Below are 11,768 nucleotides of genomic sequence, written 5' to 3'. Positions count from 1 at the left end.
AAAGTTGAAAGGGATTGAAATAACAGTAAGACACATGCATGGTTAGATGACAAGGTAAGGGAGGGTCTCTCACTTAAATCAAAATTGTTTGTGTTAATAAATTATATATAAACTTTATCTTGTTACATTTTAATGACCGAAGATTGTTTTTGTTTGAGGGTCATACATAGATGTGTCAAGTTATAAGCTACATAAACATGAAAATTTTATATGAAAATAAATTATATATAAACGTTATCTTGTTACATGTTGATGGCAGATGATCGTTGGAGATGTCACCATAGCTAAGATTTGAAGTTGTAAAATGATGCCAAAATTTCTATAAAAAAATTCTATATAAACGTATGGTTGTGAATATTTAAAAGTGTGGAGAGAGTGAGAGAGAAACAGTGAGCAGCAGCGATGGAGTTGTGGAGTTGCAGAAACATCATGTTCATCTTCCTCACAGTTTTGATAGCAGCAAAAGGGATGGAAGCATTATCAGAGTCAGAGTCAGAATCAGAAGAAAGCAGCATCATATCAAGATTCCAGCAATACCTGAAAATCAACACTGCCCAACCAAACCCTGGTTACAAGGAAGCAGCAGAGTTTCTGATATCGGAAGGGAAAGAGCTTTCCCTGGAATCCCAAAGCATAGAGTTTGTGGAAGGGAAGCCTCTGGTTCTTCTCAAATGGGAGGGCACAAACCCCCACCTTCCCTCCATCCTCCTCTACTCCCACACCGACGTCGTTCCCTCCGAGCACGCCAAGTGGGACCACCACCCCTTCAGCGCCCACCTCGACTCCCACGGCCGCATCTTCGCCCGCGGCTCTCAGGACATGAAGTGCGTCGGCATGCAGTACCTCGAAGCCCTCCGCCGCCTCAAGGCCCGAAACTTCCGCCCCCTCCGCTCTCTCTACCTCGCCTTCTCCCCCGACGAGGAAATCGGCGGCCATGACGGCGCCGAGAAGTTCGCCCAATCCGAGATCTTCCGACGGATGAATGTCGGCGTGGTGCTTGATGAAGGGCTGGCTTCCCCCGATGCACACTACAGGGCCTTCTACGCCGAGAGAAGCCCCTGGTGGATGGTCATCAAGGCCGTTGGGGCTCCTGGCCATGGATCCAAGCTTTATGATAACTCTGCCATGGAGAATCTCCTCAAGAGCATTGAATCTATCAGAAGGTTCCGCGCCTCCCAGCTCGACCTCATCAAGGCCGGGTTGAAAGCTGAAGGCGATGTTGTTTCTGTTAACATGGTGTTTCTCAAGGCTGGAACTCCATCTCCCACTGTAAGTCAACCACCACCTTCTCTTCTTCTCATACAATAAATACACTTCAAGACAACAAAAATGTTGCCAATATCTCTCTCTTTTTCAAACTAATCATGTGGGTCATCAAGGTGAAGTCAAATTCATGTGCTTTCCATTGATCAATCATCTCTCTTTTTCAAACTAATCATGTGGGTCATCAAGGTGAAGTCAAATTCATGTGCTTTCCATTGATAAATCATCTCTCTTTTTCAAACTAATCATGTGGGTCATCAAGGTGAAGTCAAATTCATGTGCTTTCCATTGATCAATCATCTCTCTTTTTCAAACTAATCATGTGGGTCATCACGGTGAAGTCAAATTCATGTGCTTTCCATTGATCAATCATGCAGCTTCCATTTCCCTTTTTGTGTTGGTAGGTCTCATTCCCAAAAGAATTCCACCACACCCATGGGAATTTTAACAAATGAAACAAACCTTACTGTAATACACAATGTTACTGCTGCTACTCCTCGGCATTTTGTTTTCTCTTGTTTTGTCAGAATTCGACACTACATTTGACTGTGTTTCTTCAACATGGTTATAATTTAATTGACACATTTCACATGCCTCACGAACCATCATCATCATGGTTGAGTGACTGGGAGTCTCTGATGATTCTATTCTATTCGCCTTTTGCTTTGCCAGGGTTTTGTCATGAATTTGCAGCCGTCTGAAGCAGAAGCTGGATTTGACATTCGGGTGCCACCTACAGCTGATCCAGAATCCTTGGAGAGACGCATTGCTGAAGAATGGGCACCTTCATCCCGCAATATGTCATTCGCTGTAATTAGCTAATTATCCACTCTTTGCTCTATATATTTCTTCCATCTTGTATATGTTTTAATGCACCCTGCTTATAGTTGATTCACTGCTTGGCTTTTTCACTACTGGAATTTTGCACTCAGAGAAACCTTGTGTTGTTTAATTTAGATAGAACTTATACACTAGAACATATTAGATAATGACCTTCACCTTCTGCAATTTTTGTTTAATTTTGCTGGATATTGCACATTGACTAAAGATAAAGATACTATTAAATTATAGTATATAAATAAGTGCAAACTCCTACTCGCAAACGGATTTTTTTAGGTTAAGTTAAGCTTTAAATTTACTTTATAAGATAGAATCAGAATGTATCCTAACAAAATTTGTTGGACCTATCATGTCATCCACGATTGGATTACTACGAACCATCTACATATATTTAGTCACACATTTGATATGACAATTCCTAGTTTTATTTGTTGAGATGTATAGGTTGTGGATGTGAGTACGGATGATGTTTGAGATGACTGTAATAGCACAATTGTTTGTTGACGGTGCTTACCGTGAATCATACTTGCATGTGTATATGGAATGTAAAGCTTGTGCTAGAAACAAATAAAATGAAACGAGTTGAAATTAATAAATTTTTAATTTAGATTGTTATAGTACTCAAACAAAGGGTGAAGACATTAAGGTATTTGTTTGGAGGATGGGGATTGATCTCGGTTAGGCTTTTGGAATTGAATTTATAAATTATTTAAAATGGCTGTTCAATTTTAACATCCCAGATTGACCTGCCTTTACTAATACTAAGGTCGCTATGGTGATGGTTATGAAATGGATATATATTGGTTGGAAAGTGCCATGTTGTCGTCTTATGTGATGATATGGGTGATCACTTTGGTTCAAATTCTCGTTTGCATACCACATGATTATTAGGGTTTCTTCATTTTCAGATTAGATGACCCTCTTAATGGATTCTTCATCTAATTTTAATTAGCTTGGGCAGTTCAAACAGAAGGCATCCACTCGCAATAAGTCTGGGAAACTACTCCTCACAGAAACGGATAGTTCCAATCCCTGGTGGAACCTTTTAGGAAATGCTGTCGAACTGGCTGGTGGGAAACTTGGTAAGCCGGAGGTCTTTCCTGCAGCTACAGATTCACGCTACTTCCGTGAACTTGGATTACCAGCAATTGGATTCTCACCTATGGCAAACACTCCTGTTCTACTCCATGACCATAATGAGGTGATTCCTTTAATTTATTGTATGCATAATTGCTTGTTTTGTCGGTAAGCTTATTTGCATAAGAGTTATGATTGTCTTTAAAATCATATATCTGATTTGTTATTTAGAACTGAAGCTTGCTATAGAGTCCTGCATCCTGGGTTGACTTTAGCCTCTTACAAACCCTTGTCTGCCAGATCAGAGCATAGTTTGTGGTAAAGAAAGTGTAACAATAAACGTGTAAGAGTCAATGAATATATATCTGCTTGATTCTACTAAAACAATAGTCTTTTCAGGTTCAATTCAATTAATACTAATTTAGTCAAAACTACCCTTTAACTTTTCAACTACTTTTTTTTTAATGTAAGTGATTCTTTTTTACTTACTCTTAATTATATGTAGAAATATTGTTGAGTAAATAACTTAAAATCTGAAAGTACTATTATTTTGGAATAGAGGGAATCATAGAGGGATAAGCTATTACGGAAAACTGTTTGGATTTAAGGACACGAAGATAGCCTAATCCAAAAGACTAGTCCATTAGGTGAGAGAGCCTTAATATCTAGTACTATTCATTCTACTTTATGTGAAACTTCTAACATTGTCACTCCCTTTAAATGCTGACATCCACAACAGCTTTCACTTCTCTCTTTGACAACTTCACTCACATATCATGTATTTGGTTTTAATCCAGCATATGCTGTTCTCAAGTGGGTATTCACTAAAATTGCACATTGAGTAATATGAAGCAGGGAAAATAAATTATTATAAAAATAGGGAGTTGATTTGAGTATTTACGTTACAACTTAATAAGTTTTTTGGTGTATAGTGGACTTTGGTAGTTGTGTGTTCTGATTCTGATGTAAAATTGTTGCTAAGGTTCGAAAGCTAATGAAAGACAGCAAGGTGAAGAAGGAGCCTGGAATGAGTTGGATTGAGATCAAAGACAAGGTATACACTTTCATAGTTGGAGACAGAAGTCATTCTAGAAGTGATGAAATATATGCTAAATTGGATCAGTTGGGTAACCTTCTAAGTAAGGCTGGATACAGTCCCGTTGTAGAGATTGATATACATAATGTGAACAGAAGTGAAAAGGAGAAGCTCTTATATCACCACAGTGAGAAACTTGCTGTGGCCTTTGGATTGATTGCCACGCCACCTGGTGCCCCTATAAGGGTGAAGAAGAATCTACGAATTTGTGTTGACTGCCACATCTTTTTCAAATTTGTATGTAAAATTGTTTCAAGGGAAATTATTGTTAGAGATATTAATAGATTCCACCATTTTAAAGATGGCTCATGTTCCTGTGGTGATTATTGGTAATGTCATTATCATCCATTCTTTCAGTATCACAAGATACGCAGATTCTTTATCTTTACTACTGCAACTGTTTCATGACTATTGTCACCATTGAAACACAGACTGATGGTATAATTACTCAGAAGTCAGATATCCAGTTTACTCGAGGTTCATTATTATTTCCCTATATTTCCACTGGATTCATGTTGGAAAAAGACATTGGTTAAGATGTAGGAAGCCAGATGTTGCTCTAAAATTGTGATTTCTTGTCTGAGATGAAGGCTAGTCAGACAAGATTTCAGTTACGGCTGAACTGGTTCTTTATCTCATTCAAATTACTTGACATTCGGTGTTTAATGCACCTTATTATCCCATTCACCAACTGGATATGTTTGGGTGGCTCTAGTGGTTTTGAAGTTCATTTTTGACTAATTAAAAACCGGGTAATGATTTCAGTGGTGGTTATTAATTATTGGACTAATAATGTATATACCTCTGTCCTGCTACTGTTCAAAAAGTAAATGTAGAAAGATGATAGAGGATATTGATTCAATCTTTTGTTTTTCACTTTCGTGAAAATTTGTAGCCACAGTAACTGGTATCTTCATTAAAAGATACAAGATAATGAGATTGGTCTGCTGCAGATATATTCACTGTAAGTACTGTTGTGTCAGTTGGCTCAATTTTATTTTGGTCATTGGTTTGAGCACCAATGTGGTGTGTAAGGGTGTGGATGTGTCCAATGACTATAATTGCTTGACTGTTAATTTCTTTCCAATCTCTGCCGTCACGTGGATATGGAAATAGAGCAAATGACAAAAATAGATGAAACGTGTTGAGATTAACTAATTAATCAAACTAAAAGGAAAAAAGTTAGAGTGTTGGAGTGCAAATGCAATATGAAATCTTATAAGTTGGATAAAGGTGATGTTTGTAATAAGGAAAAGATCTGTAAAACTGTTAGTTTTTAGATGCGTTCCATTGAAAAGGATGTTTTGGTTAAAGTTTTTGTTCATTTGATATTTTTCTACTTGAAACTGCACAAGTGTTTGTCCATCGACCAATGCTTCTACCATATGCAGATTTTGCATAGAGAAGAAAAGTTGAAAGGGATTGAAATAACAGTAAGACACATGCATGGTTAGATGACAAGGTAAGGGAGGGTCTCTCACTTAAATCAAAATTGTTTGTGTTAATAAATTATATATAAACTTTATCTTGTTACATTTTAATGACCGAAGATTGTTTTTGTTTGAGGGTCATACATAGATGTGTCAAGTTATAAGCTACATAAACATGAAAATTTTATATGAAAATAAATTATATATAAACGTTATCTTGTTACATGTTGATGGCAGATGATCGTTGGAGATGTCACCATAGCTAAGATTTGAAGTTGTAAAATGATGCCAAAATTTCTATAAAAAAATTCTATATAAACGTATGGTTGTGAATATTTAAAAGTGTGGAGAGAGTGAGAGAGAAACAGTGAGCAGCAGCGATGGAGTTGTGGAGTTGCAGAAACATCATGTTCATCTTCCTCACAGTTTTGATAGCAGCAAAAGGGATGGAAGCATTATCAGAGTCAGAGTCAGAATCAGAAGAAAGCAGCATCATATCAAGATTCCAGCAATACCTGAAAATCAACACTGCCCAACCAAACCCTGGTTACAAGGAAGCAGCAGAGTTTCTGATATCGGAAGGGAAAGAGCTTTCCCTGGAATCCCAAAGCATAGAGTTTGTGGAAGGGAAGCCTCTGGTTCTTCTCAAATGGGAGGGCACAAACCCCCACCTTCCCTCCATCCTCCTCTACTCCCACACCGACGTCGTTCCCTCCGAGCACGCCAAGTGGGACCACCACCCCTTCAGCGCCCACCTCGACTCCCACGGCCGCATCTTCGCCCGCGGCTCTCAGGACATGAAGTGCGTCGGCATGCAGTACCTCGAAGCCCTCCGCCGCCTCAAGGCCCGAAACTTCCGCCCCCTCCGCTCTCTCTACCTCGCCTTCTCCCCCGACGAGGAAATCGGCGGCCATGACGGCGCCGAGAAGTTCGCCCAATCCGAGATCTTCCGACGGATGAATGTCGGCGTGGTGCTTGATGAAGGGCTGGCTTCCCCCGATGCACACTACAGGGCCTTCTACGCCGAGAGAAGCCCCTGGTGGATGGTCATCAAGGCCGTTGGGGCTCCTGGCCATGGATCCAAGCTTTATGATAACTCTGCCATGGAGAATCTCCTCAAGAGCATTGAATCTATCAGAAGGTTCCGCGCCTCCCAGCTCGACCTCATCAAGGCCGGGTTGAAAGCTGAAGGCGATGTTGTTTCTGTTAACATGGTGTTTCTCAAGGCTGGAACTCCATCTCCCACTGTAAGTCAACCACCACCTTCTCTTCTTCTCATACAATAAATACACTTCAAGACAACAAAAATGTTGCCAATATCTCTCTCTTTTTCAAACTAATCATGTGGGTCATCAAGGTGAAGTCAAATTCATGTGCTTTCCATTGATCAATCATCTCTCTTTTTCAAACTAATCATGTGGGTCATCAAGGTGAAGTCAAATTCATGTGCTTTCCATTGATAAATCATCTCTCTTTTTCAAACTAATCATGTGGGTCATCAAGGTGAAGTCAAATTCATGTGCTTTCCATTGATCAATCATCTCTCTTTTTCAAACTAATCATGTGGGTCATCACGGTGAAGTCAAATTCATGTGCTTTCCATTGATCAATCATGCAGCTTCCATTTCCCTTTTTGTGTTGGTAGGTCTCATTCCCAAAAGAATTCCACCACACCCATGGGAATTTTAACAAATGAAACAAACCTTACTGTAATACACAATGTTACTGCTGCTACTCCTCGGCATTTTGTTTTCTCTTGTTTTGTCAGAATTCGACACTACATTTGACTGTGTTTCTTCAACATGGTTATAATTTAATTGACACATTTCACATGCCTCACGAACCATCATCATCATGGTTGAGTGACTGGGAGTCTCTGATGATTCTATTCTATTCGCCTTTTGCTTTGCCAGGGTTTTGTCATGAATTTGCAGCCGTCTGAAGCAGAAGCTGGATTTGACATTCGGGTGCCACCTACAGCTGATCCAGAATCCTTGGAGAGACGCATTGCTGAAGAATGGGCACCTTCATCCCGCAATATGTCATTCGCTGTAATTAGCTAATTATCCACTCTTTGCTCTATATATTTCTTCCATCTTGTATATGTTTTAATGCACCCTGCTTATAGTTGATTCACTGCTTGGCTTTTTCACTACTGGAATTTTGCACTCAGAGAAACCTTGTGTTGTTTAATTTAGATAGAACTTATACACTAGAACATATTAGATAATGACCTTCACCTTCTGCAATTTTTGTTTAATTTTGCTGGATATTGCACATTGACTAAAGATAAAGATACTATTAAATTATAGTATATAAATAAGTGCAAACTCCTACTCGCAAACGGATTTTTTTAGGTTAAGTTAAGCTTTAAATTTACTTTATAAGATAGAATCAGAATGTATCCTAACAAAATTTGTTGGACCTATCATGTCATCCACGATTGGATTACTACGAACCATCTACATATATTTAGTCACACATTTGATATGACAATTCCTAGTTTTATTTGTTGAGATGTATAGGTTGTGGATGTGAGTACGGATGATGTTTGAGATGACTGTAATAGCACAATTGTTTGTTGACGGTGCTTACCGTGAATCATACTTGCATGTGTATATGGAATGTAAAGCTTGTGCTAGAAACAAATAAAATGAAACGAGTTGAAATTAATAAATTTTTAATTTAGATTGTTATAGTACTCAAACAAAGGGTGAAGACATTAAGGTATTTGTTTGGAGGATGGGGATTGATCTCGGTTAGGCTTTTGGAATTGAATTTATAAATTATTTAAAATGGCTGTTCAATTTTAACATCCCAGATTGACCTGCCTTTACTAATACTAAGGTCGCTATGGTGATGGTTATGAAATGGATATATATTGGTTGGAAAGTGCCATGTTGTCGTCTTATGTGATGATATGGGTGATCACTTTGGTTCAAATTCTCGTTTGCATACCACATGATTATTAGGGTTTCTTCATTTTCAGATTAGATGACCCTCTTAATGGATTCTTCATCTAATTTTAATTAGCTTGGGCAGTTCAAACAGAAGGCATCCACTCGCAATAAGTCTGGGAAACTACTCCTCACAGAAACGGATAGTTCCAATCCCTGGTGGAACCTTTTAGGAAATGCTGTCGAACTGGCTGGTGGGAAACTTGGTAAGCCGGAGGTCTTTCCTGCAGCTACAGATTCACGCTACTTCCGTGAACTTGGATTACCAGCAATTGGATTCTCACCTATGGCAAACACTCCTGTTCTACTCCATGACCATAATGAGGTGATTCCTTTAATTTATTGTATGCATAATTGCTTGTTTTGTCGGTAAGCTTATTTGCATAAGAGTTATGATTGTCTTTAAAATCATATATCTGATTTGTTATTTAGAACTGAAGCTTGCTATAGAGTCCTGCATCCTGGGTTGACTTTAGCCTCTTACAAACCCTTGTCTGCCAGATCAGAGCATAGTTTGTGGTAAAGAAAGTGTAACAATAAACGTGTAAGAGTCAATGAATATATATCTGCTTGATTCTACTAAAACAATAGTCTTTTCAGGTTCAATTCAATTAATACTAATTTAGTCAAAACTACCCTTTAACTTTTCAACTACTTTTTTTTTAATGTAAGTGATTCTTTTTTACTTACTCTTAATTATATGTAGAAATATTGTTGAGTAAATAACTTAAAATCTGAAAGTACTATTATTTTGGAATAGAGGGAATCATAGAGGGATAAGCTATTACGGAAAACTGTTTGGATTTAAGGACACGAAGATAGCCTAATCCAAAAGACTAGTCCATTAGGTGAGAGAGCCTTAATATCTAGTACTATTCATTCTACTTTATGTGAAACTTCTAACATTGTCACTCCCTTTAAATGCTGACATCCACAACAGCTTTCACTTCTCTCTTTGACAACTTCACTCACATATCATGTATTTGGTTTTAATCCAGCATATGCTGTTCTCAAGTGGGTATTCACTAAAATTGCACATTGAGTAATATGAAGCAGGGAAAATAAATTATTATAAAAATAGGGAGTTGATTTGAGTATTTACGTTACAACTTAATAAGTTTTTTGGTGTATAGTGGACTTTGGTAGTTGTGTGTTCTGATTCTGATGTAAAATTGTTGCTAAGGTTCGAAAGCTAATGAAAGACAGCAAGGTGAAGAAGGAGCCTGGAATGAGTTGGATTGAGATCAAAGACAAGGTATACACTTTCATAGTTGGAGACAGAAGTCATTCTAGAAGTGATGAAATATATGCTAAATTGGATCAGTTGGGTAACCTTCTAAGTAAGGCTGGATACAGTCCCGTTGTAGAGATTGATATACATAATGTGAACAGAAGTGAAAAGGAGAAGCTCTTATATCACCACAGTGAGAAACTTGCTGTGGCCTTTGGATTGATTGCCACGCCACCTGGTGCCCCTATAAGGGTGAAGAAGAATCTACGAATTTGTGTTGACTGCCACATCTTTTTCAAATTTGTATGTAAAATTGTTTCAAGGGAAATTATTGTTAGAGATATTAATAGATTCCACCATTTTAAAGATGGCTCATGTTCCTGTGGTGATTATTGGTAATGTCATTATCATCCATTCTTTCAGTATCACAAGATACGCAGATTCTTTATCTTTACTACTGCAACTGTTTCATGACTATTGTCACCATTGAAACACAGACTGATGGTATAATTACTCAGAAGTCAGATATCCAGTTTACTCGAGGTTCATTATTATTTCCCTATATTTCCACTGGATTCATGTTGGAAAAAGACATTGGTTAAGATGTAGGAAGCCAGATGTTGCTCTAAAATTGTGATTTCTTGTCTGAGATGAAGGCTAGTCAGACAAGATTTCAGTTACGGCTGAACTGGTTCTTTATCTCATTCAAATTACTTGACATTCGGTGTTTAATGCACCTTATTATCCCATTCACCAACTGGATATGTTTGGGTGGCTCTAGTGGTTTTGAAGTTCATTTTTGACTAATTAAAAACCGGGTAATGATTTCAGTGGTGGTTATTAATTATTGGACTAATAATGTATATACCTCTGTCCTGCTACTGTTCAAAAAGTAAATGTAGAAAGATGATAGAGGATATTGATTCAATCTTTTGTTTTTCACTTTCGTGAAAATTTGTAGCCACAGTAACTGGTATCTTCATTAAAAGATACAAGATAATGAGATTGGTCTGCTGCAGATATATTCACTGTAAGTACTGTTGTGTCAGTTGGCTCAATTTTATTTTGGTCATTGGTTTGAGCACCAATGTGGTGTGTAAGGGTGTGGATGTGTCCAATGACTATAATTGCTTGACTGTTAATTTCTTTCCAATCTCTGCCGTCACGTGGATATGGAAATAGAGCAAATGACAAAAATAGATGAAACGTGTTGAGATTAACTAATTAATCAAACTAAAAGGAAAAAAGTTAGAGTGTTGGAGTGCAAATGCAATATGAAATCTTATAAGTTGGATAAAGGTGATGTTTGTAATAAGGAAAAGATCTGTAAAACTGTTAGTTTTTAGATGCGTTCCATTGAAAAGGATGTTTTGGTTAAAGTTTTTGTTCATTTGATATTTTTCTACTTGAAACTGCACAAGTGTTTGTCCATCGACCAATGCTTCTACCATATGCAGATTTTGCATAGAGAAGAAAAGTTGAAAGGGATTGAAATAACAGTAAGACACATGCATGGTTAGATGACAAGGTAAGGGAGGGTCTCTCACTTAAATCAAAATTGTTTGTGTTAATAAATTATATATAAACTTTATCTTGTTACATTTTAATGACCGAAGATTGTTTTTGTTTGAGGGTCATACATAGATGTGTCAAGTTATAAGCTACATAAACATGAAAATTTTATATGAAAATAAATTATATATAAACGTTATCTTGTTACATGTTGATGGCAGATGATCGTTGGAGATGTCACCATAGCTAAGATTTGAAGTTGTAAAATGATGCCAAAATTTCTATAAAAAAATTCTATATAAACGTATGGTTGTGAATATTTAAAAGTGTGGAGAGAGTGAGAGAGAAACAGTGAGCAGCAG

At 37.6% G+C, this 11,768-nt stretch overlaps 2 protein-coding genes across 11 annotated transcripts; both read left to right on the top strand.

Moving 5' to 3' along the window:
* The first annotated feature begins 38 nt into the window (after positions 1 to 38).
* On the top strand, positions 39 to 6,082 carry LOC150028619 (uncharacterized). Of its 6 annotated transcripts, none has more exons than XM_090300418.1 (5): positions 39 to 54; positions 260 to 1,269; positions 1,936 to 2,073; positions 3,056 to 3,304; positions 4,163 to 5,352. In XM_090300418.1, the coding sequence occupies exons 2-5, from the start codon at positions 403 to 405 to the stop codon at positions 4,607 to 4,609; spliced, it is 1,701 nt and encodes a 566-aa protein (XP_090156544.1). In that variant the 5' UTR covers positions 39 to 54; positions 260 to 402; the 3' UTR covers positions 4,610 to 5,352. The 6 variants fall into 6 exon arrangements, with proteins under 6 accessions (XP_090156544.1, XP_090156545.1, XP_090156547.1 ...); XM_090300421.1 differs by lacking the exons at positions 39 to 54; positions 4,163 to 5,352 and adding exons at positions 5,668 to 5,738; positions 5,944 to 6,082; XM_090300419.1 differs by lacking the exon at positions 39 to 54 and having other exon boundaries at positions 200 to 1,269.
* Positions 6,083 to 6,086: 4 nt separating this feature from the next.
* LOC150028618 (uncharacterized) lies at positions 6,087 to 11,766 on the top strand. Of its 5 annotated transcripts, XM_090300431.1 has the most exons (5): positions 6,087 to 6,953; positions 7,620 to 7,757; positions 8,740 to 8,988; positions 11,352 to 11,422; positions 11,628 to 11,766. In XM_090300431.1, the coding sequence occupies exons 1-4, from the start codon at positions 6,087 to 6,089 to the stop codon at positions 11,412 to 11,414; spliced, it is 1,317 nt and encodes a 438-aa protein (XP_090156557.1). In that variant the 3' UTR covers positions 11,415 to 11,422; positions 11,628 to 11,766. The 5 variants fall into 5 exon arrangements, with proteins under 5 accessions (XP_090156557.1, XP_090156558.1, XP_090156556.1 ...); XM_090300432.1 differs by lacking the exon at positions 11,352 to 11,422; XM_090300430.1 differs by lacking the exons at positions 11,352 to 11,422; positions 11,628 to 11,766 and adding an exon at positions 9,847 to 11,036 and having other exon boundaries at positions 8,749 to 8,988.
* Positions 11,767 to 11,768: the final 2 nt, after the last annotated feature.

This window comes from Phaseolus vulgaris, chromosome 3 (genome assembly GCF_051622355.1).
Source record: "Phaseolus vulgaris cultivar YP4 chromosome 3, ASM5162235v1, whole genome shotgun sequence".
Taxonomy (NCBI): Eukaryota; Viridiplantae; Streptophyta; class Magnoliopsida; order Fabales; family Fabaceae; genus Phaseolus; species Phaseolus vulgaris.
This window is presented reverse-complemented; position numbering and strand designations above follow the sequence as displayed.

Coding starts and splice junctions, on each gene's coding strand:
- LOC150028618 (XM_090300429.1), top strand. CDS start 6,087: ATGGAGTTGTGGAGTTGCAGAAACATCATGTTCATCTTCCTCACAGTT. Junction 7,758..8,739: donor CCCGCAATATGTCATTCGCT/GTAATTAGCTAA, acceptor AATTTTAATTAG/CTTGGGCAGTTCAAACAGAA. Junction 8,989..9,846: donor TACTCCATGACCATAATGAG/GTGATTCCTTTA, acceptor ATTGTTGCTAAG/GTTCGAAAGCTAATGAAAGA.
- LOC150028619 (XM_090300418.1), top strand. CDS start 403: ATGGAGTTGTGGAGTTGCAGAAACATCATGTTCATCTTCCTCACAGTT. Junction 1,270..1,935: donor CTGGAACTCCATCTCCCACT/GTAAGTCAACCA, acceptor TTGCTTTGCCAG/GGTTTTGTCATGAATTTGCA. Junction 2,074..3,055: donor CCCGCAATATGTCATTCGCT/GTAATTAGCTAA, acceptor AATTTTAATTAG/CTTGGGCAGTTCAAACAGAA.